At 35.3% G+C, this 27,926-nt stretch overlaps 1 protein-coding gene across 1 annotated transcript; it reads left to right on the top strand.

Moving 5' to 3' along the window:
* Positions 1-27,767, top strand: LOC135682377 (transcription termination factor 2). Its single transcript, XM_089113272.1, has 24 exons — positions 1-281; positions 1,110-1,218; positions 2,466-2,546; positions 3,141-3,210; positions 3,919-4,620; positions 5,236-5,350; positions 6,343-6,586; positions 10,823-10,962; positions 13,780-13,860; positions 14,353-14,512; positions 14,805-14,895; positions 16,421-16,592; positions 17,653-17,855; positions 18,435-18,526; positions 19,387-19,636; positions 21,317-21,412; positions 21,941-21,988; positions 22,248-22,315; positions 23,206-23,295; positions 23,728-23,791; positions 24,354-24,436; positions 25,423-25,497; positions 26,071-26,154; positions 26,516-27,767. The coding sequence occupies exons 1-24, from the start codon at positions 239-241 to the stop codon at positions 26,574-26,576; spliced, it is 3,222 nt and encodes a 1,073-aa protein (XP_088969398.1). The 5' UTR covers positions 1-238; the 3' UTR covers positions 26,577-27,767.
* Positions 27,768-27,926: the final 159 nt, after the last annotated feature.

Consider the following 27,926-nt stretch of genomic DNA (forward strand, 5'->3'; position numbering starts at 1 on the left):
GCATTTAGATATGGCTGCTTGACACTAGCCAATCTCCATTTAATGCATGTAAGACAGTATCTGCTAAAATTTTTACCAAATATTTCAATCTAGTGATCGCAAGAATCAAATTCTCTAGGGGAAGTGCCAAACTGTAGGGGAACAGTTGCTAGTATTCAATCCTGCCCTTATTTTTACGCCTCGTCTTCATGCAACAATGTTAGAGTATTGTCTTTTCGGCCATCCATGAATTCAAATCATGGCGGGTATTTTAGGAAAGATTCCTTGCTGCAATGAACATGGTGAGATGTAAAGGTTTATACTTTTATGATAAAGCTGATGTAATTTGATTTCGTGAATACACGTGTATGAATTTTAAAACACAATGAATCGTATCCGAGGACGGGGAGAATCATTATTTCATATGTTACGGCCAAATCATTAGGCTAATGTTTTGAAATTCGAGTTAGTAAATAATACCAGTTAGCAATAGAGAGAAGTTGAAAATTTATGAAGTTAATTAACAAAATAAAAGTAAAAACAATTCAGGCTAAAAGAGAAGGGGAATGTTTAGTGTACGAATGAAAAAAGATTGTTAGGCCTATAAAGATCTGTATGGCTTATTTTTCAGAATTTGAAATAAAATACTTTTCTGAAATTACTCTAATAACCATTTGCAGAGATGTTTGCAAAACAGAGTTTTGTTTTTTATTTCTTGGCAATGGCATGCTAATGTTTTGTGTTGCGCTTTTTAATCCTGGCTTAATAATGGTTCATGTTGCAAGTATCTCAAGCATGTCAAAATTTTGGAGGAAGGGTTTAGTTATGCCTAAAAATGCTGATAACATAGATTTAGGACTCTGTTACTGGTATACAAATACTTGCATGAAACTTAGGGAGTGCTGTCTCTCTCCCTGCAAATAGGGACAGGAGCAAATGCTAAGCAAATAATTATTTTTGAATATTATTTTTGAGTAATTATCAGTCACATTTGAATATCTTAAAATGTATCTATTTATGAATGTAGATTCTTATATATGTATGCAACTATACTTTTGCAGATGATAAGCTTGCATACTGAATTCTCATTATATGAAATAAAACCTTTTACAAATAGCTTTTTAATTTAGGTAAACCATGCTTTATCAAAACTGGCACTAAAGATGGCCCAATGAAGGGTAAAACATTCTTCATTTGCAGCAACCAAAGTGGCCAATGCACTTTTGTAGAGCCAGCGAAGTATTTAGTACATTTATTCTCTTGATTTATTGAAATTTACTAGTCTTCAATATACAATTTAAAATGTACTTAGACAACTTATCAACATTGATTGATCTGTAATCAATTAAAATGAAATAAAAAACAACTATTTTTCTCATGTTATTTATACAATATCTACAATAATATGACAGGCCTTGTAGGCTGCACATGACACCATCCCATTGAGTAATCTAGCTTATGAAAGTATTCAGGTTTTCCACTTATTTTAGTTCCTCTACTAAGCAGTTCCAAATTTATGGTCCTAAAAACTTAAGTCTCCTTGTGCAGAAGGCAACCTGTTTTAGCCCACGATGGGTAAGGATACTGGATTTCACTATGATTTTAGTTAAATGTTCTAATTTGACAAATACCTGGATTCAGGTCATTTAAAGTTTAAACATTTCCAAAGAAAATAATCTAAGACAGCTACATATGTGGCACATTATTCTGACTTGAGAAAATCTGACATGGTCATTATAAAGAGATCTAAGTACAGGCTATTTAATCTTTTTGAACTCATGCATGGATTTTGCTAGATGAGTTTTCACATGGTTGGGTTACTGCCAGTGCTGACGTGATTATGAGTGATTGCTTGTGTCAAATGAAAAGGCCTGTTTCAGCCAATCTAGTGCCACACCTGCTTCTTCCTCTAGAGCCCACATAAGATCTGATAGAGCATTTAGTATGTTTTTAAAAATGGTCCTTGTCCCTGTGTTGGAGCTACAGCACTGGACAGGTTAAAATAAGAAACTGGGATTACATGTACATCAACCTGTCAAAAAGTCTTCTGTTATAATATATGCACTTATCACCAGATATTTGCTTACAGCAGAAAAATGTAAATCTAAAGCTATTGTGTATGTTGTGACTTGTTTCCCTTAGAAGATTGTGATAACTTGTGGTTTTCGATCTGCGGAAAGATGATGGTTCATAATGATTTGTCTTGAACAGAATTAACATTCTTTTTCTAACATTCTTATCAAGTGCTATATAAATAATGAGTCTTCATTTTAATCATACAGAGATGTTTTTTATCAGGTAACTATTAAGAAAATAAACCTCTATGTCATTGAAGGCTGGCTCTTCTCAATTGTTCTGACTTAATTCAAAATTGGAAATCATTAATTATGTATGTTATCCTTTTTAAGCTGTTTTCATAATGTTTATCTTATTGGTACAGACTTTAATTTCTATTTTTCCTTAATTATTTATGAACTTTCCAACAGTGGTATTCCAGTCACCAATTGTCCCCATCACAATAAGATAAGTGACTTGCAAGCACTTTGTAAGAAACAGGATGGAATGAGGTAAATCTGCCTTTTACTTTGAATTCTTTGCCATGCAAATAACATTCTAATGTTGTAATGGAGCTGCAGGGTGATATGCCAGATTAGCAGTTCCAAAAGCTCAGACTGCAGATCACAGAATTACAGAATTTACTTATGTTCTTGTGATTCATGTCTTTGAATGAAATTGGAAGATTTATTATCTGCTACATTCAAAGCCTTTATAATACTTAATAGGTCATGGATTTACAAAAGTTTACAGAGCTGTAATTGTATTATGTTAGATGATCTTTATAGTATATTTTTATTATCATTGAGGAATTTCTTTGTGAAGAAAAGGGAAATATCTGGAAGCTTACCTTGATGGTCTTTAACTTTAACAGTAAATGTATACAAAACAAGTATCAGTCTGCAGTTTTTCATTTTGTTTTTTTCCCATATACTAACAAAAGTATACATTTTACACATGATCTAAAAGCTTTGCTCAGCAGGGGCAAAGTGAAGATATAAATGCACTCCTTTTTCTAAAGTGCAGGGGTATAATTCTTTGTGCCTCTTTGCCTTGTATCTTTATCATCAAAGGGAGAAATTACCATGAGCTTTCCCTGTCTTTAGATGCTATTTTCGATGCACAGAAGGAAGAAAAATGCAATTAGGCTGGTGTGGTTTTACAAAAATATCACCCGTAAGTTCTAGGCTTACTTAGAGCCTTTTCTGTTTATTATTTCATCAGTCTCATGCTCAGGAATGCTAGAACGCGTGAGAGGGGAGGTAGGCTTTAGAGCAAGGTCTTTAGAAAATGATTCATTGCTTCTACTAATTCGTTTGTTACTGAAATTTTATTTTGATAAGATGTGGCATCTTGGTAATAGATGAATTTTATCCTGGACAGCAGGGTAATGGATTGACAAAAGAATTACAGTTAGAAAGCTGTACGATTTTACTTGTTATTTAAACAGTGGTCACTTTCACACGAGGACCTTGCCCCCTGGCTCTTGTGACCTCCCTCTCTGGCTCACTGCTTAAACCCCTTGTTAAAAAATCCATATCTTGATTTTAATGTATAACCATGTGCGATATTAGGATTTTTGGCAGGAAATTTCGGACGGCACCCTTGAAGCCTTAATACATTGCATGTCCATGTCAAGGCGTAACAATTTACTATTCAAATCAAACAATTCAAACCTTTGCTAAAGCTTGTGTTCCAATTATCTGGTGATTTTGGGTAGCTGTTTTTCACAATAGGATTTTGTAATGCTGAGCTACCTGTTTGACTTTTTTTATGTTCATGAAAACAATTTTTTCTTCACCTTCATATCACTTTCCTCCGCGATTTAGATGACAGCTATGTTTCTATTGATCTGATATTGTCTACTTGATTTGTCGTTTGTAGGTTGCTGATCGCAAAAAAACTCACAGCAGTGTCGCAAAATTATCTGAACGGAATCCTCTAGAAAACAGTAAAGTTCTTTCAGTACAGCCTACCGTTTCAATAAGCAAACATCCAAACAAACCGATGGTAGCTATATCTGGCAAAGAGAATGACGAACCATTTACGTTCAAAGATGCCTCAGAATCGAATGATCAGAATCACCTTGGAAGTATTTCGTCAGGAACTAGGGAAGATACAATGAAGGACCTTAATCAGGCAGAAATTTCTCGCTCTTGCGTTGATGTCAAGCAAGGGAAAGAACATAACCAAGTCACATCAGTCCTAGGTAATATAGGGAAGGTTTCAGAAAGACAGACTCTTGTTTCGGGACAATGGACAGGATTTTGCAACAGACAGCCCAACGATATTAATGCTGCAAGTTCAAACGTGCCAGCTGTAAGCTCTAAAACAGAAAACCAACGAAAGGCTTCATCCGATGTCATAATTCTTGACGATTCTTATGAAGATCAGGATGAAAGTGGGGACATGTCTGGGGCTAATGACACTGCTGAGCAGATAAATCATCAGCAAAAGCTTCCTATTCAGGGTACCACAAATTGTGACAAGATTTGTCGCGTACCCGACTGCTGTAAGTTCGCTGATGAAAGAAGTCGTCTTCTAAGCAAGCAATCCTCTCTGCAAATGCAAATCCAAATGAAAAAGGTAATCGATGGATATTGCTAGAATTTGGGGCTGGAAGTAGGGAATAAAGGAAAATGCCCAACCGCTGCAGCTTGATGTTTGCATGGACCTTTGCAACGAACTTTTTCAAAGGGCCTATGCAATGCGTAATGTGATAAATCTCCTTGCACTTGTTTAGTTCCCAGTTTGAGATTGAAATATATGATTTCCTCGATTTATTACATCTTCCTTTTTGCACTTATTTCCCGAACTGTTGACTTTATTCCACAGTTTCCCGAGACTAAATGGTTTTAGAAGTTACAGGGGCTCCGACGTGGGGGGGGGGGGGGGGGGTTGGGGGGCTAAGAGCAAATGAAAGACCTATAACAAAAGATTTTGCAAAACACCTCTACTGTTTAGCAAGACAGTTTTTGGTAGGGCGTTGCCCTAATGCGCCCCTCCCGTCATCGGATGTCCTGAGTTAAATAGCTGCTTCCCTTTCTCGTTGTATTACAAAAGGAGATCATGTTCAGTAAATGAAGAGAATGTTAGACACACTGAAAAAAGTACATTGCGTCAACCTATCCTTTTTCTTGTTTTGGAAATATCTCTGTCGTGCGTAAAATCTATGATAAGTTAATTCTATTTTAACTCTAGAAACTGATGCAGACGGTAAATATGCGAGCCCTGCCAGACGGCGGTCAGCGGATTTTTGATCAAATTAGAGATCTTGAGAGAAAGCTGAAGGAAGCAAAACAAATGTGTGATGAATGTAATGTTTTGAAATTTACTCTCCATGTTTTTAATTCCCTCAGTGTTTTATGACTGTCATTTCATCATATATCGACAGTAGTTAATTATCAATGTTCTTTTTGAATTTCTAAAGGATAACCTAAATATCCTAAATATTTATTGTCATTTTCCACCTGTATAAACAGCAACTCAAAATAATTTCAATTTAATGCACTGCGGGTTTTAAATAACCCTGAAAATAACTTCAAATAATCCTGATTATAAGTTGAAAGAATGAAGCTATTACATAAGACGGGCTTGAAAATCAATAATCGCATTTTATGAGAAGGACTAAGTTAGAAAAGAGGCTCATTATTAGGTCTCTTAAAGACTCGTTTTCCAGACGGGAATTTAAAGCTGCATATTTATTTTTTCGTTTAGACGGCTAAAAGAATGACCACATCTTTTGAAACCGACTTTCCAGAGCATTCTAGCTCTTATGCCACTCTTTTGTGATCTATTAATTACGTAAAAGACCACAAACAACAGTATTATACTGCTTAATTATACTGGTTTAGATGAAGTCTTGGGAAGGGAGCAATAAGGCAACCTAGAATACACCCCAGGGTCCCGCCATCTTTTGTTACGCTTGGCTCCCCATAATCACAAAGTAATATAGCTCTATTTTATTAAATGTCTTTACTCTTAGCCATTTCGAATCTTTGTCAAAGCTTGCGAAAGTATCCAGTTATGATCTGTTTACAGAAAAGTCGTTCTTACATTCATAACCTACATTATTCAGAGAGGCTGTCTGTTACCCGAGTGCACTTTGTGATATCATGTAATCTTTTTGATTCAATTTGTGTGTGAAAATATTTTATCCCTCCTACTATAGAAAACGACCTTATATGTTCTTCTCTTCCAATCGTGATAGTTATAGCCGTTGAAAAGTAATACAGACATTATCAAGATTATTTTACAGAATAGAAAGTGCATATGAATTTACAGCAAACCTACCGAATTCAATTGCAGTACCTAGTGATCATTCTTGTGATACTGACAAAAATGACGCTGTAGTGGATATTTTGCACGCTGGCAAAGACGGTTGTCCAGTGAATGCCCAGCTAGATTCGGAACTCTTTTTCGTGTCCAGCAAAGGTCCAGGTTCTGTTGGCGACCATTTTCAAACTCAAAGGCTTTATGATGGCAAAATGACACAAAGTAAACTCAAGGAGGTTGGAAAGATCACAAAAGATGCAATAGAAACACTGCACAGGTATGCAGTTTTTTGTTTATTTGATCCGGGCATTGGCAGTAGCGATGTTAGTTTTTTTGTTGTAATTTCTGTTGTTCGTTTTAATCTTCCTCACTTTCAGAAAGATTGTATGTTATCTCTCAAATACTCTCGAATATTCTTAAGATTTTATACTTTCTCTAATTCTTCCAAATCAGCTTTAATCTGAAAAATTCAGATAGTTATTGAAAGGGCTATGATTTCCAAATTTTCAAAACGTATTTGTTACACCCAATCATCAAGTTTGGACTATCGACCTAGAAAGTTATAATCCTGATGTCTAGAATGTTTCATTATGTACTGCGGCATTCTCATGAAATGCACAAAGAAGGTTTTGCTGTTCAGAGTTTGAATCTCGGTTTCCTTTCCTCTCATCTTATCTCTCTTCTCCTCTTCTGCAACATGTAACAAGTCCTTCTGGATTGCCATTTATATTTATATGTTTATTTCACTTGTATTGAAGTATTATCAAAGAACAGTGATGAATATGCCGAAAATTTAGATAATGATGATTATTTCTATTGGAAATTAGGACATTGCTATGTGACCAAGTTGTTGCTTATGTTCGACATGCCTTACTTGTAGGCCTATTTGTATAGTTACAGTGCTTTTCGAAAACGCGACCAAAAAAGAATATTGCAGTAGAGTTGAGGATCTAAAGCAATCAAGGAAAGGTAGACACTAAGAAACATGAAAGTTTTGAAAGAAGTTCTAATTAGGTTTTTCCCCTTGTTTAGCTCTCAATTCGAGTTCCTTCTTGTGTCTATTTTTAGCTGGTAATATGGACGCAAAAGCTCAAGTACCCGTGGCTAAGCCCTAATAAGGGAAAGCAAAAAAGGATTAGGAATAGAGAAATGAAAGATTAAGCTTATTTAAATTTTGATCTTTAATAAGGACAGGTTGTAAGAGGTCCACTTTGGTGCCCAGCCCAGTTTGTGATTGAAATATATGATTTGATCGATTTATTTTGCGCCTTTGCTGAGGCAGTTAGTCACGTTAATAATAACATCATTAGTTGGTAAACTGTGGATTCTAAAAAACGATTGCAGTTGGATTACAAATTGATCAGCAGATCAACAGCTCAGGCGGATTTCTTTCCTACTTTCCATAAGTCTACTTTTTCTACTGTGTGACGTAACATTCCTCGATCTAATATTCTTATATTTTGGATAGAATTTTGTAAATGTAGTTGGCATTGCAGCACCCTCAGAATACAATTTAAGCCACTTTGGCACCTAATTTTGAAGCTCGTGTTCTTATAAAAAGAGAGTGTAAAGGTAATCTAATTATGTTTGAGAATAAAAATCACCTGTTGTATTTTATACGCAGCAGGGTAGTTTCCCCATAATGATTTTTGATGGCATTGAGGGAAGCTTCGATACCCTCATCTTGTGAAATGCTAGTGTGTATATTGAAAGTGTGTTGTAAAAAATGAGCTCATGCTCTTTGAATCCAGGATGAAGGGTTAAACAACTCACTCATTAAACAACTTTCTCTTACTCGTCTCCCCAAGGTTAGGCAAACACATCGGTGAACTTGTGGTCACACGGAGCAAGGACCTAAGCGGGAACAGCTTACCGCATTTTATGTGTTTGTGTTGCGGTATTTTAGTGTTACATTTCCAATTGTGGAAATTTTATATTCTTTCTTCTTCATTTCTACGAGGTCCCTGTTCAACAGTAACTACAAAATGTTCCACTGCTTGGTAAAACCTTAACCTTTCAAAATAACGGTTTTAGATTACCAGATATTTAAAGAGGCCCCTGGGGCAGTGCTAGCAATTCAATTCACGGCTTGCCAATGTTTTCTTATCTATTTCTTCTTTGGTATGAGGCTAGTATGACAACACTGACTAACTATTTCCTCGTATTGGAAATATAACAATTCAACTTCATGTCAAAATCAAATGGCTTTTCAGTGATATACATAGTGTCACATACCTGCCATTACAACTCATGCAATAGACCCATCAGGTGTATTCGTAAGTTTGATTTTTCAAAATTTCGTTGATGTAACTGTTATCATAACAAAAACAAACATTTTTCACACCAATAATCTCGCCACATTCTCTATGAACAATGATATCGTGACGTTCCATACAAGGAAACATGCACATGTTCAAAATACAAAGTTTAAATTAATTAATTGGGGCCTCAAATGGGGCCCTGAAACAGATAAGGCAATCCCCCCTTGTCCCAAGCTTTCAACGCCCCTGTCCATTTCCATCCACTTTATCCATACAAACCCATTTCCAGATCAGGTACCCTATTTCTACAAACCTATAACAGATCAGGTAACAAAGTGGGGAATCCGTAAAGGCAAAGAAACTTTCTCTAACGACTTTTTTCGTTTACATGATAATCTCAGCCGCTTTTGCATTCTCAGCCAGTTTGGGATTGGTAGTGGAACACAGCTTGCGTTTAAATTTCAGCATTTAAACGCTATAACAAAGACCGAGACACATTCTGTGACCGAGATACAACTTTCTGATTGACAGGGCCAGCCCTGATAAATAGGTGTAAAAACAGCCATATTTTACAAAATTGAAGTATTGACTAATTTTTTTTTGGTTTGGCAGAGATATGGCGGTCCTTGCGATATCAAGGCTAACACTGGCAACCGAGTTCAGTAGGTGTTGATGTGTCATGTAAACGTAGCTTAAGTTTACAGTTTCAAGTTTAACCACTGAATAACGTGAGGAGAATTAACCGAAGCAGTGATGTTTGCTGAGAAACTACACCAGATGATATTTTATAACTTATTGACAAATAATGGCCATATTGTTGACAAACTACAATCAAATTGTCGAAAGAATACACTTGCCACAATATCTAATTACAGTTGTTCAAGCTAAAGTATACTCATCTCATTTTCAGTCATATGATAAGTTAATACTAGCCCTAAGTAACAAGAATCTTATTTGGCAAACCACAAAATAGGATCATTGAAATCTATTAAAATACAGCAGGAAAATCAGAATGATAAATGGTAGAATCTAAGTTTTGCTCAAATCTGCTAAAATTTATTTAATTATGTATAATTACCAGGCCCAAACTTTATTTATCTGTGTCTCTTTGTACAATGTTAAAATTTGTTTATATTGATACTTGAACATTTTACATTTGGATCCTCTCAATTTCTTTCGCTTTTCCACAACGTAAGAGAATTTACTGATAAAGTTGTTTGAGAATAACCTAGGAATATCTTTAGTTCTTAAAAGGTAAATTTATTTTAGGAATCAGAGGCTGAAACATTAAGGTATTATTTTGAAAACGCGTGCAGTGCAATTCGTCCTGAACTTAATCAAGGTGGCTTTATCGTAGTCTACGCTTCAATAAACGAAACTCTCATGTCTAAAATGCTCGAACAAATGGAAATCCTTTCACATCTCGAAACATGTTTAGTGTTGCTGTATATTTGCATCAGCCTGTGAAAATGCGAGGCTACTGTAATGAAGCATGCAAGAACGAAAACAAATATAAACGATAATTCAGTATCTCTTCTTCTTGGATATTCTCCTACTGAACTTTATAACGCCTTCTGCTACCTATCCAACCATATCTCCGCTTCAACTTCTGTCTCTTCTCTCTCACTCACTAATCACAACAGCAACAACTCTCGTTCCAGTCTCTCATTACTCACACCCTTGCACTACAAATCCGTCCTTTGATGCTCGATGTATGTCTCGTTAACGGACAACAAGCGCATCTAACGAGTTTCAAACGGTGCATGAATTAAACCTGAGCCGTTATGTAGTCATTGAAAGCCTGAATTTTGTAACATGTGACGTCATCAGTCGAATGGATCCTTCTTGAATAATATCTTCAAGTGTGCACATTTTTAACGCTATTTCCTGTTAGCGGTACTTTTTCTTTGCAGTCAGACAAAAGGCAGTAGTACTAAAATCGGAACAAATCAATAAATTAACCCAAATTCATATCATTCATTATATCACGAAGAATCTAGCTTTTGGTTTAAAAGTTTAGTAAAATCCTAAAATTATTTATACTTCAGTATACAAAGTGATACAGAATATCAATCCTAGCCTTTTGTAAATCGTGTATTCTAACAATATTTTATTGTCCAATTAAGCAAATAACTTTTTGACTTGACACCGAGAAGGATCGATGATATATACTTGCTCCTTCTGGCTCTGAATTTTTATTGATTAATTTGCTTTGTCTTTTTCACCATATGGATATTTTTATTCGTTTGAAGCTCTTTAGAAACATGTCCATCCGCAACAACTGAGCATGATGATCCAAATGGTTTGCTAGTGACGTTGCTGCCTCATCAGAGACAGGCTCTTGCTTGGCTGCTGTGGAGAGAGAAGCAAACACCGTCAGGTGGTATTCTTGGTAAGTCATCTTTGACACAGTTTTTATAGAAGTACTTTTGCCGTTGTTGAATCTAGAAAGAAAGGGATGTTTTAACAAACTCAGGGAAGCCTCTACGCTTGCAAAAATTTTGCAGCCTGATAAAATTGCACGTTAATGAAGATGTCCTCTTATACACAAGATCTTTTCGTACTTTTACTGGCATTCTACCTGGTGTATTTTAGAATTTCTCTCAGGTAGATTATTAGTAGGAATATTAATGTTGAAATGTTATTAGGAATTTATCCACATTTGAGCAGGCTCTGAAACCGGCTCTTTTGCTTTGGTAAGACAAAGGTATCAATGAATACCATCGGGAGTAAGATTACAAGCCACAGTCACTCATGTTTCTTGGCAGTTTTTTTACAAAGACTTCTTGCTGAAAGGTATGAAAAATTCATGGTTTTAGCAGCTATTTTGTTTCAGTCAACTCTGTGTCATTGGAACTCGTGTAATTTGAACTCAAAGTCTCTTAAAAATCCTCCTACAAAAACAACATCCTTGCAATGAACCTGAATTCGAACTTTTCGTAACTGGACCATGAGAAGAACAATAATTTGAATTTATAATAAGTTTATACGAAGAAAATGTAAATTGTATGAACAACGTTTGGGTATAGCCTATTATCAAACTAGTGATATAAGCATTCTGTTAATTTTTCCTATAGCTGATGTTATTGTAACTTTTAGCTGTTATTAAGCCATGCAGGGGCGGATCTAGACGTTCGCACCGTTCGCACATGCGACAGTCAAACTTTTAAAATTGTGCTAAGAATCCGTCTCGAAAAAGGTTTTTCCTGAACAACAACTTTCTCGCTTATTGGCAAATTTCCCATTTGTGTTTTAAATGTATTTGCTCGAAAATTATGCTTCAGTTATATTTGACAACTGAACACCGTGCAGGAGCAGGAATATCCAAGGACTGAATCATGCCATAAACACAAGCAAAATCTTAAACACCATCTCTAATTCTATCTCGATCTTGATTCAATCTGATTCAAATCTCAAAGCATCCTGACTAAAAAACAACAGGGTACCAATAGAGTTAGATTAGGGTATTTCGGTGCACAGTATGATTAGTAGCACGTTCGCACCAATACGCTTTTGTTTTAAAATATTTAGCCAATCCAATGGCTAGATAGTGCGAACTTCGGTGCACAGTATGCTTTTCAGTAAGGTCGCACCACTGGGCTAAGATTAATCCGTCCTCATTGCGTGTATTGTGCAGTTTTGAGCTTATTTATGCCTGGCATGGGGAAATTTTTCACTGGCGAAAAGGAAATTTTGTGTTATGGAGTCGACTGGCTACATGAATAACAAATACGTTAAACCTGGTATTTCGTAAACAAAGGTCGCTTGATTTTCAGAGTAACATTCGACACGGGATGTTTTCAAGTTTCGATATTCAATACCTCCTCCATAGATCGAGGGCCTACTAATGTCAATAAATGCACTGGACTGGGGTGATACCTGCGAATTGCCTCTGGCAAAGAAATAATGTTCAGGAAGTTGGCAGAGTGAAATTTTTATTTGGACAAAACTTTCAAAGTGAATCTATCCAATGTGGATTTTCAGTTCCTAATCAGCTTTCAGATATTTCCGGGTAATGCTTACTTGCTTGGGTATTCCCCTGAATTCGAAGGGGTTTTTTCGGAGTAAAATACATGTTTACAGGCTGATTTGGTTTAGCTATTAAATAATATTAGTTATTAATGCAGGTTTTTATTAATATTTGTGTAAATTTGTTCTATTTGGTTAGTTCTGAAAATTCATTGCAATGATATTTCTCATTTTTTGCGTGTGGCCTGTTTTGTCGTCGTATACCATAAACAAATCGAAAGAGACGACTCGAATTTTTGCTTGATTATGAAAGGAAAACCGTGTCAATACGCTTAAGAATTTTAGTTGTTTCTTGCTTTACGCTTTGGCTAAGAAACATCACAAATAATTCTGTGGTATCAATTGAAAATTCAGATAAGGAATAAACAACAGTTCGACCACGTTCTAAATTGAAGCCAATTTAATGTGCGTGTCGACTGCTCAAATGAGAAATATCCTTAAAAACTATGGGTGTGGTCACGAATGATATTTCTGACCACACCCTTGTGTGCGACAGTCAGAATACTTTCTAGATCCGCCCCTGAAGCCATGTCCGTCAGTTTTTGTTTTGGAGGTAAGACGACTACGTTTAAGGAATCTTGGCCGTCTCCCAAGCCGTAACGTCAATAGGATGTCTTCTAGCGTTTAAATTTCAAGAGAAACAAATGGAGTTCGAATTACATAGAGTTGACTTTATGAAACAGATCCCTATGACTCGTCGATATATCTCTATAGACCATTTGTGGCTTAAGTGGTTTCTCTTGCAATATAAAAAGAGGATTTTAATTATCTTCAGTGAAGAATCTGTTATCGGTTCTTAATTTGAGTATGAAGTTCTGGAAACTATCAAATGAATAAATTCCCAAGGATCACAAAAATGTCTATTTTAGCTTTTGTGCTCTTCGAGTTTCATTTTCTGGGGTTTGCTTGGGAAAGTTTTGTAATAACCTTCGACATTTGATTGGTTGTATCGCATTCTGCAGAGAAACCTTTGAATCACTGATAATAAGCAATTAGATAAAAACTTACAATTTAAACGGTGTCTTCCCTAATCTTATAGAGCACTGCCATTTTAAAACTACCAAGCCCACCCATTCCAGCCATCTTCCCTGTTCCGCCCACCTCAAATCAAGTATGTGTTTCTACCTCTACTTGTGAACGTCGCAGAACTTTCCTAATAGCTATTTATGTTTTCTTTCAGCGGACGACATGGGCTTGGGGAAAACGTTGACGTCAATCGCCCTTATCCTTTTGGACAAACAGCTCGGATTCACAAAGAAATGTAAGTTCTTTTTATACAGTAAAATTACGATAGAAACGCTGATAAGGACCAAATCTGGGTTAAGGCTGAATGCAATTGATGAGTTATTGATCTGAGCTTATGAAGCCGATGCACTTGTTGATGACACACTCTATTCCTGCTGACACACTCTAAACTAAGACATTACATAGACCAAAGCTTTGGAAAATGACATGCCATAACCCCTATGTAAAAATGGAAAAAATCATAAGGATGCTACAGCACATCAGACCACAAATGTCTGGTGGTTAATTATCTAGATCTTTTAATTACAGTGGTGAAATTCCTTTTAATTATGTTATTTACTGCCAATGGCTGCTATGCCAAGTCTCGATTTGATGTTTAGTTTGTAGCAAATGAAGTGGACAACTTTTAAAATTTAAAATTTTTTCTGCATTCAGTAGCTCATGTTATTCTCAAAGTCTATATGAAAACCAGTTTTCTTTTTGAAACATTTTTTCTACGCCCATACAGCAACTGTATCGCCATCTTTAAGAGATGCGAGTGGAACTCTGGTTGTTTGCCCAGCGTCATTGGTGCATCACTGGAAGAAAGAAATTGACAAAAGAGTGAAACCCCTGAAGATCACTGTTTGCTTGTATCATGGTCCAACCAGAGAGAAAAGTGCGGACAGGTATGAAATTAATGAAGGATGGTTAATTGCATGAACATCCAGGCCAGCCATCCATGTAAATGGAGCCACAAGACCAGCACCACAGAAAGTCTGGGACTGTGGTGGTTTTGCTATTGGTAGCGTTTCTTTTCAAGATAGAAATGAAACATTTTTCATGATTTGAAGCGTTTGAGTGCCTTGCGAGACTGCGAGTTCTCTCGCTTACACCGATTGTCAAATGTTTAAACGATCAACTCATTTCCTAGCCTATCTGTTTGAAAGATTTAAAATATCTGAACGATCCGTTTTACAGGCTCGCACGATATGATGTTGTTCTAACGACATACAGCATAGTTGAAAGGGAAGCAAAGGATTTAGTTGATAGCAGCTCTTTAAAAAAGAAGGTAAAAGTTGTATAGTATCTCTATATAGTTAAGAATCAGCAGAATATGCAGCAATGTTTCATCTTACTCTCTTGATTTCAGAATCGCTCTTTCTCACACCCCCTCTACGCTCTCACTCGCTCTCTCTTTAACTATGTTGAAGTACATGATTCAGTCTTACAGTACAACTTGAACATTTTATTTGAAATTTGTTAAAAGACTGCCAGAGATCCTTAGAATTCACTTTCTACAGCGTAAGCGTAAACAATAATTATCTACCATTTTGATAAATTGAGGCTCTGCCTTGTTGAGGTTTTCAGCTTGAATCAAATTTCACCATGAAACATACCGTCTTTTCTCTTACGTTTGATGTAAGTCTAGCGGTCTAGCACTATGACGTGGTTTATCATAGTGGCTTGAAATTCAATGCGTTGAATCTGCAAGAAATATTTCAGTTTGCCCTAGGATGACACTTTCGTGGTGTTATGTGACAGGTCTAATATGTTGTGGATTTTGCTGGATAAATCGTAATATTTTTAAACATTATCAAACTGACTGGTCTAATAAAGTTACACCGCTATCTGATAAACCTGTTTGAACATAAAAGCTGTTTCTCTAGGCGAAGTGCAGATGTGAATTTTCCGACTTGAGGTCGTGCTTTAGATTTAGAAGTTAAAACCGGTTGCAAACAGTTTATCTAGGGCCAAGTCTACTTGCTGTCCTTTGTCAGCCTTGGTCTTATGTTCTGTTGCAATGTAACTATGTCGAATACCGTTGAAATTAGAAACAAAATCCTGACAAGTCCATGTATAAGTCGTTGCAGATCGCTGGCTTTAAATAATTCAGTAATAGTTCTGTGCTTACTAACCACTTACTCTTTCTGTGTTATAGCTGGGACAGTTTAAGCAGAAAGGGTTCTAAAAGAGTTCTCAGAAAAATCTACTTTTGAAATTTAGACCCTATAACAGTTGTATGTGTCACGAATTGGTTGAGACATGGCAACAAGAGCATAGGTTCTTTCCACATCAAACCTCTGTAATTTGAACTTGGTTCAAAACTTCATGAACCAGGCCAGAATAACTTTATAAGCCAAGCAAGAATTACAGTAAATCGTTTACTGGCCATATCTCACTCAATTTTGAACACATTTAACTGATTTTGCACGATGAGAGGTATTTGACGCTTTTCTTTTAGAATAATAGGTCCAACTTAATATTATACGTTATATATACCAAGAATGAATGATTTATGAAAAATAGATAGTTGCAATCTCCTAGCTATACTATTTGCCATTTACTATTTGACATTTACTATTTGCTATGGTAATTAACTATATACACCATTGTATTAAGTGTCGCACCTATAAATTGTTGTATTAGTTTCATTGTTGTAAAATGGTTTCAAACAGTATTCTAAACCTAAAGTATCTGGAGTTAAGGTTAGATAAAAAGAATACCATTTTAGAACACAATGTGACTTTTTATTTTCAATGTTTTTTACACTGTATCATGGAAGATCATTATTAAAGGTTTTTCTTGGTTTACAGAAAAGCGATGCTTGGTTAACTACGAAAGGTCCACCACCTGCGACAGACAGATGCAAGCGCAGAGATTCTCCTCTTTGTCAGGTTCATTGGAGAAGGATTATTCTTGACGAGGCCCATACAATAAAGAACCCAAAGTGTATGACATCAATGGCAGCATGTTGTTTAGAAGCAGGTGAGTTAATTTATGCATGAATAGTACGTAGAGCAGATGCTGGTTAAGTATGGGAAGGAAAGAGCAGCATTCCTAGAAAGTCTTGGAAAGAGTCCAGAGCTGCAGGAGTTTTTTTTAACCAATATAAACTAGAGCAGGTTGTCCTATGCGAAACGAAAGATCTAAGATTGTAGACAAGCTAAGATAAACTGTTTTCAAAAACTGCCTAGAAATTTCCTGCTATATTAAGTAATTGTTTTGCACACGTCAAGTCAGCAACACTGTATTTTCATGATTTTTATTTAAAGGAAGTTTGGACAAATATTATATTTTTCCCGGAAAAAGTATTTAAAGATATTAATTGCCCCTTGATCTAGAGGGCGACGAAAATTGATAAGTTTCTAACAAAACAGGGGAGATAAAAAAAATATATCATTTTTTGCCGCCATTGTGTAGACAGAAGGAGTTCGCTTTCTCTCTTTGACTCCAGTGGTAATTTTTCTTAAGGCACGCGGCACTGATTGGTCAACTATACCGGTCTTGTGTTTGCGTTTATCTGATTTGCCTTTTTCGATCCACAACTGGGTAAATATTTTTCACCGTCCTCTTTCGGACCCTTATTCTGACGATATATGCTCTGAGGAGTGTCAGACGAAAAAGCTTTTAGCCAACATGTTGTAAAATGTTTGTATTTTTCAAAGCCATTTTCAAGTTCTGTACCGCCAAAAAATTGTTCACATTTTAACTTTTATAAATTATCTAGCCGTATGTACTTCAGCATTTTTCTATAGTCATTGGTATTTAGAATGAATCCCTGACCCAGAGGGAGCTCTTTGACAATAAAATCAATTTTTGCTGCTTTGGGTTTGGAAATCGAGAGACAGGTTTGATTACAATTTTTATATTGAAAATGGCTTTGAAAAAAGCAAACATTTTACGACATACTAAAAGCTTTTTAAAAGCTTAAAACATATTAAAAGCTTAAAAGCTTTTAGTATGTCGTAAAATGTTTGCTTTTTTCAAAGCCATTTTCAAATTCTGTACGGCAAAAAAATGTTCAAATTTTTATATTCTTCTATAGAAAGCAGATGGGCCTTAACTGGGACACCAATACAGAATAATACCAAGGATCTTTATGCAATAATCAAGTTCTTGCGATGTTCTCCTTTTGATGAATTCAAAGTATGGACAAAATGGGTCGACGACAAAAGTACCAGGGGGACTGCAAGGATGAACACGATAGTCAGAAGTCTTTTGCTTAGACGAACAAAACAGCAACATCTGGTTATTTAATTTTACCTCCTTACTGTTTTTACTTTCTCTGATAGCTTTTCATCTTTCGATGCTTAATTGTTATGATACTTGATAAAAAGATAAAAAAGTACTTCCAATAACTAGATAAAAATGTTCTTTATGATGTTCTCGTAAGGTTTCTGATCATCGGCATAATTTATTCTAGGCTAAAATTCACTTATAGAAGTGGAGTCCTTGTTTGAATCTTCCACAAGTTCCTTTCTTTCCCTCTATCATGTCTTGGGACGCTCTCTTCCTCTGTTCCTCTATCTTCCGCTGTTGTTCTTTAGTTTAAAGCTGACCTATTCTTATTCATTCGAAAAACGTGACCGACCCAACTGATCTCTTAGCCTTGATGTAGTGGCCTATGCTAAATAGCTCGTTTGTTATTCACTTATGTTATTTATTATTAGAATGTGTCAATTCCGCTTAGCTTTCACCATAAAAATTACAAATTAAGAAGTGTCTGAATAAATTGCAATGTTAATTCAATGTCGATGCAATTTTGTATTTTGATGATGCAATTTTATACCTTCATCTTGTGTTATTGACTGTGTTTTTCCTTTGCAGACCTGTCTTCCAACAAGAGATTCGGTCATTCACAATATTTCATTGTGCAACAACGAGAAAGAAGTATATGACCTATTACAGTTGTACTCAAAGTAAGGATGCTACGGCCATTTTCGCTGATAACGAAAGTAAAATCACCATGGATAAAACGTTTTCCAATGAAACTTTGCTACGAAGGACCCGGCTGAAGGCTGTAGAATACAGATTTTTTAATAAAAATGCTCTTTGATTGAAGCGGATAATGAGCCTTCAATTTTTATTATTTTTAATTTCTTTTTGTTACAACTTTTTTCTAAACCAATTGAACAGGAATGAGTTAATTCCTCAAGGTTTATTTTGCTTTTCATTTTTTGTGAGATTAATTTTTGTGGAAGTATTTTTTTCATCTGCAAAAGTGATCCTCAACAATTGACAAAAATTGCTGCCGTAGTTGTGAAGTTTCGTTTAAATTAAATATATTGTTTGTTCCCAAAGGAAAGTTTCAGAGACAGATTTCTACCTAATTGATTATTCACAACGGAAATCATTCGATCAGTCTAAAGTTGCTGAATCTTTTAGGTTTTCACCATATTTTAAATCTTGTTTCTTTGCTCATAAAAAACTTCGTTTGATTCTGTCTAGAACATTGTTTTTGCTAACGGAAAAATCTAGAAGAGTGTTATTTGCAACTTCACAAATTTTACAAACATGATTCCATTCGCAGGAATACAGTCAGCTATAAACCTCAAGATTATATGAGGCTCCACAGTGGAAAAACATGTTATTTTTTTAATTGGTTTTTAGATTAAAAAAAATGCGTTGTGAACCCAAATAGTTTCTAAATTAGCATGGTGGTCGTCATTTGATTGTAGTTTGACATTTCAAAGTACAAAGAATGACTATTTGAAACTGGGAAAATCAATGAAAAAATGCATGATTCCATCTGTGATTGTATGTTTACAATTTATTTCAGAAATATGCTGAAAACGTATCTAGACAATAAAGGGGAGGAGACGAGAAACAGAGGTATTGCAAGCCAATCTTATGCAGCAAGGGATGACAAACAGGATACTTTAAGTGGCAAAAAATTTATCTTCGGGAAAGAATTGCATGAATTTCTAGATATGATTGGCATTCTAAAGCAGGATATCAACGCTGGAACAATCCTGCTCCTGGTTTTGAGGCTTCGACAATGCTGCAGCCATTTGAGTCTGCTTCTGCAGGTAATTTTGTTGTGTTAATCGTTACATATTTTATGCACATGAGATATTTCACAAATTTTGGCTAGTAAAATGGAGCATTTACAGAAGCGTAAAGAATAAAGAGACTTTGCTAGTATCACCACTGCGTTGAATTTCGACGAAAACAACGTCATTCGAGCCAATTTTTATGAAACTCGAATCAGTTCACTGAATCCACTGCTTATACTATCCTGTTTCTTTAAATATTAGGATTATTTAAGGTATTGACCCTAGCCCAATATTTATATTTGATAGCAAACAAAGTGTTGTAGGTAACTCTGGTTCAGCCTGCTCGAAACACTGTCTTCACATAAGCCTAATATAACGTTAATATGGAATACGAAGTGAATGATACGGAGTGAATGATGAGTAATATGCATTGTAACAACTGCTATTTTGTTATGTATGATACATTTCAAGGCAGGCAGTACAGTATAAATAGTGAAAATAATTGCTGCTGAAAAAGCTTTCACTGTGGTTTAACTTTGGCTATACCTGTTACGAATTTCGGATACTTTCTAACCTTGTTTTAAGAAAATGCGATCGCCTTTCAAAGACAAGAATATTGAAGCCTTGTCCTTCCTTCACGATCTTCTTGATCTAGGGTACTTATAACTATGTAAAAATAACTTTGTCGCAAGCGTTGTCTGCCTTAAGGTAATTTGGAATAAAAGGGACAGCATTTAAGCTGACGTCTTATTTATTAAAAATGGCCAATCTGAGTTGCTGCTCAAGAACGACGTGTCTTCTCTTAGCGCTTAAATGTAGCTAGTCTTCAGGCTGAGCTGCTTCGGTGCTTGCAAAGCTCATATAATCTTTTTAATCTCAAATAATTTTTCTTACTTCGAGCAAGATTATTATACTTTTATTGCTTTGGTCATGGCTTAAACTATATTAGTGGCAACCGTACGTGCAACAGGTTTTCCACTTGTTGTGTTTCGATTGTGAGTTTCCTTTTCAAATGCGGTGCAGAGCAATTTTAAAGAATTTCCACCGCGACAATTGTATGTTTCTACGTCTTTACTGGCACGCAATGATTAGCCACTCGTTCTTATTGCTGTACCGAATTTTTTAACACGTTAGCTTGTGCTAAACCTTGCAAGATGTATTGTAACTGATCACAATTCAATTTACAGAAAATCTTTCGCTTGTAGGGCCATCCAAACTTTTTTTTTTTACATTTGCGTAATGATTACGCGCTATGAACGAAAATCATTGTGACATAAAAACAAAACAGATTTCTTATTTGCGAACCATTGCTTTCACAGTCAGCAAAACTATATCTTTTCTAATAAATTTGTTTTTCTTCTGATGCTTAATGTATTTGAAGAATACCCGTCCTTAAGATAATAATAATAATAATAATAATGATAATCAAATGTTTTAACAGGAAAAACCTATCAGTACAATATGTACTGTTATCATTAGGGTCCTGAGATCATTCAAACTTAACTTTATTGGTTTTCTTAGGATTTCAGCAGTCAGTAGTTGTAGTATTTATCATTTGTTTTGTATTCAGACTAGACTTCGTATTCAGCTGCAACACGTTTTTTTGCAGTTTCTATTCACTCAAGTCCCGTAGTAGCAGAATCAACGACAGGACTTGAGTGAATTGTTATATTCGACATCTATGGTTTTCAAAATATTATATTTTCTGAAAAGGTACCAGACGACACAGAATGCAAAGCTAATGGAATTGATATTTCACTTGAAGACCAAATGATGAATATGTCAATCGTCGATTCTTCTTCTACTGAGGTTTGCATATCTTGGTACCCTTAAATCTGCTTGTTATATGTTCTGCATAGCTAAGAACTACCCTGTTTTATGCACCAATATTTTTGAATGCTTGTCTATGCGACATCGGCTACTGTAAAAGAGACTGGCAAACAGTTGACATGTTTTTTTGCCAATGTATTCTTGCCAACAACAACGACAAATCTAATTAACTCAATTTCAACTTCTTGTTCCTTATTTATAGCAGTATCCCTGTGTTTATTATTACAAAATTTACCCTTACGAATTATCAGTAAAGTCTGTTGCAATGGAGTTCCATCTAAAAGTTCAGCAATAGTAGCAATAATTGACATTCTGTTGATACTCGCTTTAATAACAGTATAAAGTTCACTATCTTGCTACATAACTTTGAAGCATATTTGGCCTTACAGTGTGTTTGTCTGAAAGGCAGCAAGGTATAAAGGAGATGAAGAAATGTGTTTTTGAAGCTTACACGAATAAGTGAGTTTATTTTGAAATACATTTATATCTTAAATCATCATTTTTTAGGATCATTGGAGTCCTAGTGAGTTCAAAGAATCATTTGTAAGCTCAAAGGTAAGTCTTTTAATTTTTATTTTAGTTCCATTATATGATTCTTTAGAATTGTTTTTAAAAGTATTTGAAGTATGAAATGGCTGTTAAAAATATTTTTTCCCATTTGTTTTGTAAATATCATTTCGTGAAACCTAGAAGCTAAAATTCATTTGGGTAATCAACCTAAATTATGTACAGATTATTCAGATAAGACTTTATACCTTTGCTGGTGCAGAATGTGCTGCTGACAAAAAATATTGACGTTCAATTTTTTTTGCAGATTCATTGTCTCCTTCAAGAGCTTCACAAGCTTAAACATCTTTCTTCCGATAGGAAGCCGATTAAGAGGTAACTTGCCAACAAAACGATTTAACATATTATAGATACAGCAAACGTTACTTAAAAGGACTTCATTTCTACTTATTCCAAGTTTGACTCAGTTTTTATTCAGATGTTGGCCGATTCAAAGACTCGTTGCATCTCCAGTTTTATTTTTCTTATACAAAATTATTTTCATTTCATTTTAAGTTGTCAGCATAGACAAATTTTTGTGAAGAAAATCATAAATTCCAGTACTGATATTACCAGAACAAAAGTATCGATGCTGCTGTGATAATTTTGTACATGTGTTTTCGTGGAAATGTTAAGTGGAACTCATAGGAACTCGGGAGAACAAACAACGAAAACATTTAGGCATTTCACAAATCTTGCAGTGATCTTTGTCAAGTGTTATGGTGTGTTGCTGCTTTAGATTCCTGATTTTAACTATTATCAGACTGCTAAGCAATTTTCGATTCAGTTGTTGTTGGACGCAATGAACTCTCAAAGAACAGACCCTCGAGACAAAAAATACTTCCTTAAATCTAACAGTACAACTGGTCTCATTGATGTCCCAGTATGGCAGTTTTACTTAAATCAGAAGTCTGGAAGCTTTTGTTGTATGTTTCCAACCAAAAGTGTTCTGCTACCAGTCAGGCCTCTGTTGGCGTTAATAATTGGCTCAGTGAAACATTTACAATCGAGACCTTGTTAAGAAAATGCGATTTGAAGTTTTAAAACATGAAGAGAACACTTGCTTATATTATAATGCAACCAATACAAAATTTAGTCGATCCCCTAAATTCATTGCAGGACATGTTGCCTCTAACCCTCTTAGTACACTTACTGTCGTTTAACTGTTGTAGATAAAGTAAACGTGACTAAAAACAAACTACAGATACATTTATGTTGTGTTTTAGCGTTATTGTCTCACAATGGACGCGAATGCTAGATGTTATTGCCTACCATTTGCGTAAACATGGATTGAAATATGATTTTATAACTGGGAGGTTTGTATGCATGTAGCAACACTAAAACGTGGTTATTTGGTTAAAGATTAGTAGTTTAAAGTTGCTGGGCCTAATTCTCTGTGAGATGGGAATTTCTATGCATTGCCAAAGTGATCATAACTTTTCTATCTTTAACACGCAACTGCTTGATTGGTAGCTTTTATCTATATAGTCTCTTTTACCACCTCAAATTTTGATAAAATTTTTATTAAAATGATTCCAAACTGTTAGAATTGTACATGCATTTTTCTTTCAAAGGGGGAATGTCTCACTTTTTCATTTTTCGTTTCTCCATAAAGCAGCAGATATCGTTTAAGATTGATGGGATCTACGACAGTTTGACTGAAAACCTTTAGTTCACAAAACAAATTGACATCTCTCAATCTTGTTTATCTGCTTTCAGCATTTCTTACCCGTGTTTTCGTTTCGCAGTGTCTCTTTGAAGAAACGCAGTGAAATTGTCGAAGAATTTAATAGCAATCCATATGGAGTACAGGCAAGAGAAATTAGTTACGAAATTCTGTAACTTTTAAAAACCCTCTATTCAAAAATGCCGTCGACATGGATGGGTTCACGCAGAACAGCAGAACTAAGGGTTATCCAGAGCATGTTACTGGAGAATCATATCATCACACTACAGAGAATTATCAATGGAAGATGTTTTTTATCGGCACAGTAGACCAAGTTTACGCCAATTGCCACTGCATTTTCAAATGCAGAACATAAGAGAAATAAAGCATGCTAATTTATTCCAGTTCTACGTGAAGTACAAAGTATGTACGTGAAGCCTGAGTAGTTGTATAGCATTAGATTCAAAATACATGCGCACGATGTGTAATTGTACGGATTCTGCAACCACTTGTTTGTTAGCTAGCAATGAACGAATCCATGTCTTCTTATCTTTATTTCTAGAGTTACATTTGGAAAATCGTTGATCTCTTTCTCTAATATGTTAGTCATAACATCATATGATTGAGCACTAGGTGATGTTTCTTCATAGGGTAATCGGATTTTTGTTATTCAGCAGTTATTCTCACAGCGTGGCTGTTGTTTTGCAGATCATGTTAGTGTCACTGAAAGCGGGTGGTGTTGGATTAAACTTGATCGGTGGAAGCCATTTGTTTTTGATTGATCAACACTGGTGAGTTGGAATATAACCCTAATCGCATCATGATACAGTCTTAAAAGTCCCCACCTATGCTTGATCACGCTTTCAGTCCTGATTCATGTAAGAAAATCGATAAAAATCGATCAAGAATCTGCATTAATTTGTGCAAATCAAAACAGATAGACTTGCAATATTTTCAGTTATTTTCTGGTCCGTTCAGAGTAAATCCAAACGATCAACCAGATACTTTGCATTGCAACTCGACGGTACTGAAATGCGATTGACCATTCACAAGTCAATTTTCCCCGCTTTTGACCATTTTCACGTAACAGCAGATGGGCGTCTTACAAACATAAAGGAATTTGCACCAAGACGTGAGAGTAAATTCAGTTGTGAAAAATCACAACAACAAAGACAGGTTCCTGACCCAGTTTGAAAAATCGTTTTAATATTTTACATTTTATATGAATAGACTTTTCATTTGCAACAATCCCACATGTCTCATTCCAAATGCCTTTATTTTGTTACCTGCTGTTCCCTTTCTCTTCGATGCATAAAGTAAATTTGGAGAAAATTTTATTTTCATTCTTTCTACATCATTCTAAACAGTTAGTTTTTAATTTTTTTTAATTATTACCATTTGAAACTAACTTATTTTGTAATGTAAAAGTTTTGATTCCTTTCTTTATGATTTTTTCAAGTTGTATTTAGTTATGTTCAGCTAAAGGCATTATGCATTTGATCTGAAGTCGAGACTTAGAGCACTATTGTTATATAGACGTTTGCTGTTGTTTTTCTTGCCCCCCTCTCGTACAAGATAACTCCAACCTTGATCTGCTAAAACCGTCACTCAACAACAATACCCACCATAGATTCTGCCCAACCAAGAGACAGAGCTTGATATAGAAGTGATGTATTTCAAATCTGCAGGATAAAATCTAAACACGATTATAGATAACAGGTTTTATTTCTGATGCACATTGTTAGCTGATATGACATTACTTTTTTCACCAACACAGGAATCCAGCATTGGAAGCACAGGCTAGCGACAGGATTTATCGCGTTGGACAGAAAAATGATGTTGTTATACACAGGTAAGAGGACTGCTTATGGTTATTGAAGTTTTTCACTTTTATGTTTACAATTTAAAATGATTAAAATGCTCTACCATGTTTATAGCACTGTCTAAAACAGCCAATGTTGCCAAACCTATGCATTTCAACTTGTAGTCATTTAAGGCAAGAATTGTTTTCTTAAAACGAGGAACACTCAGCAGCTTATAGTCTTATGAGCGTTAATTCAATACAAGGGTGATGACTGCTCATCCTTGCGATGGCCTATACATAAAATTTTCCGAGATTATGCTATCAAAAGTACCAGAAACGTTTTGCATGCCGTTGTTTCTTTGACCCTAAAAACAATTCCGTTGTCTTTTTTGGGAAATCACACCCTTAAGTTGCATAGACAACAACAGCCATGAATCAATACAATTTTCTAGCCAATAAATTAAAGCGCTAATTTTGCCAAGTGACTGCATCATTGGTTTATAACGCTATAATTATTTAGTTATGGTGAATGTGTACCATGTTATTCCTCCTAACGTATATGTAATCTTTAGTGAAAAATCCAATCGTTCAACTAGAGGTATGTGTGCTTTATGATTGCAGGTTTCTCTGTGTCGATACCATAGAGGAGAAAATTGCAGCTCTGCAAGAGAAGAAAAAGGCTCTCGCAGATAGTGTCTTGAAGGGGTGAGTTTTTCTACGATTTTATTTTTATCAACGAGTAAGATTTGCAGTGCTATAATTGGAGATATTCAGATTTTTTAATTGAAATATGATGGCGGCACCGCGTTTCACTCGACATCGTCACCTAGAAAACTTGGCCGAAACGAGTGGCTCATAAATAGTGCAATGAAACAACGCGTATAAAAACTGCGAGTTGACTGAAGAATAAAAGAGTTTTATTTGAAAATTAACGAAAACATGAAAGGTGATATTTTCTTTAGCCTGCCTGTGAAGGAAATGATTGCTTCAGCGTTTACAAACATAAGAGAAAGAGAGCGAGCAATTCTATTAAAAAAGGATCTAATTTATTTTTTTTCTCCTCTAGTTCCAAGGATGCCGCCAAAAGCTTGACTTTACAAGATCTTCGAATGCTTTTTGGAGTATGAATTTTGAATTATACTGGAAAACTAAATGTAAAACAATTTGTTTTGTATCGAGTCATATTGTATGCAGGGGCAGACACTTGGTCAATTATTGGGGGGCAAGCCTATTGTTTTAATAAGATGACGTCATGTTTCCCATTGTTTTCGAACAAAAGACAATTGTCCTGTAAAGTATTGGGGGGGCCGTCGCCCCCCCCCCTCGCCCCCCCCTCGCCCCCCCAAGTGTCCGCCACTGATTGTATGTATTAACTAACCTAGCTATTTTTATAACAAAATAAGACGTTTCTAACATTTTCTTGGAGCTTTTTAAGTACGTATCTTACCTTAGTTTTATGTCATGAAATGCTTCATACCTTCCAACAAACAGGAACGGTTATCAAAATATATTAAAACTATACCAAAAATCAAAACCAAAAAGCTTGTGACCAACCACCCAGTCTTGGAACATCTCTTGGTTGTCAGAAGAAAGCAAGTACAGTAGGAATAGTACAGGTCGTTTTTCCTAAATTCTACTTTTCCTTTCAATAAAAAGTGCTCTACCATTTCCAGAACCATTAGGAAGCTTTGTCTTTTTATCTGGACCAGCTTCAACAGAAATATTTTTTTGCATAGAGTAAAGCTTAATGGTTGGTTAAAAAAATGTCCAGGCTTACAACACAGACTAATGGATAAGTTCAGTATTTCGGTGAAATTTATCGCATTTAAAAACAACTATTTACACTATTTTACTGATTTGCAGCATTTTCAAACCAAATGGACTTTTCCAATTATTCTAAAAATTTTATAATTTGCAGCTATAAACTCTATGGAAAGATCGAATTCTTTACATTCTATCTATTTTTGCTGACAAGTCAAATTAATAAAACATTAAATAGTGTCAATTAGATTTTATCACATTTGATAACAACTGTTTTCTCACCTTCATTGATCTCCAACATTGTCCAATAATTTAATTTCTTGTGATGTAGACTGTATGCTGTAGAGTTGATAAATGCTACAGGCTTGATTAATTCAATTTTGCCACTCTCAATAAATCTTTGCTTGAATGCAGTATTCAAGTACTTTTAAATCTTTATCATGATTCGGCCAAACTGTTATATTTGTGTAAAAAATTTTGAACAATTTCAAAATGCATAGCTCTTTCTCCAATTGGCAAAGGCTTCTTACAAAAGTTTACAATGAAATATGTGTGTTCCCCATTGAAAACAAGTGTTTTCAATGGTTACGTCATATTGAAGCGAAATTTAGCTATGTTCCACCGTTCTGACACTTTTTCAGAACTATTTGTCCAAGAAAGAGTAAGGCTATTCTAATGGTTGAAAAGCTATTTTTATTCTCAAAGGAATTACGGAG

Source organism: Rhopilema esculentum, chromosome 16 (assembly GCF_057945365.1).
Source record: "Rhopilema esculentum isolate cy_ngs chromosome 16, ASM5794536v1, whole genome shotgun sequence".
Lineage (NCBI taxonomy): Eukaryota > Metazoa > Cnidaria > Scyphozoa > Rhizostomeae > Rhizostomatidae > Rhopilema > Rhopilema esculentum.

Coding starts and splice junctions, on each gene's coding strand:
- LOC135682377 (XM_089113272.1), top strand. CDS start 239: ATGGCGGGTATTTTAGGAAAGATTCCTTGCTGCAATGAACATG. Junction 6,587..10,822: donor GCAATAGAAACACTGCACAG/GTATGCAGTTTT, acceptor ATTCGTTTGAAG/CTCTTTAGAAACATGTCCAT. Junction 23,296..23,727: donor TATGATTTTATAACTGGGAG/GTTTGTATGCAT, acceptor TTCGTTTCGCAG/TGTCTCTTTGAAGAAACGCA.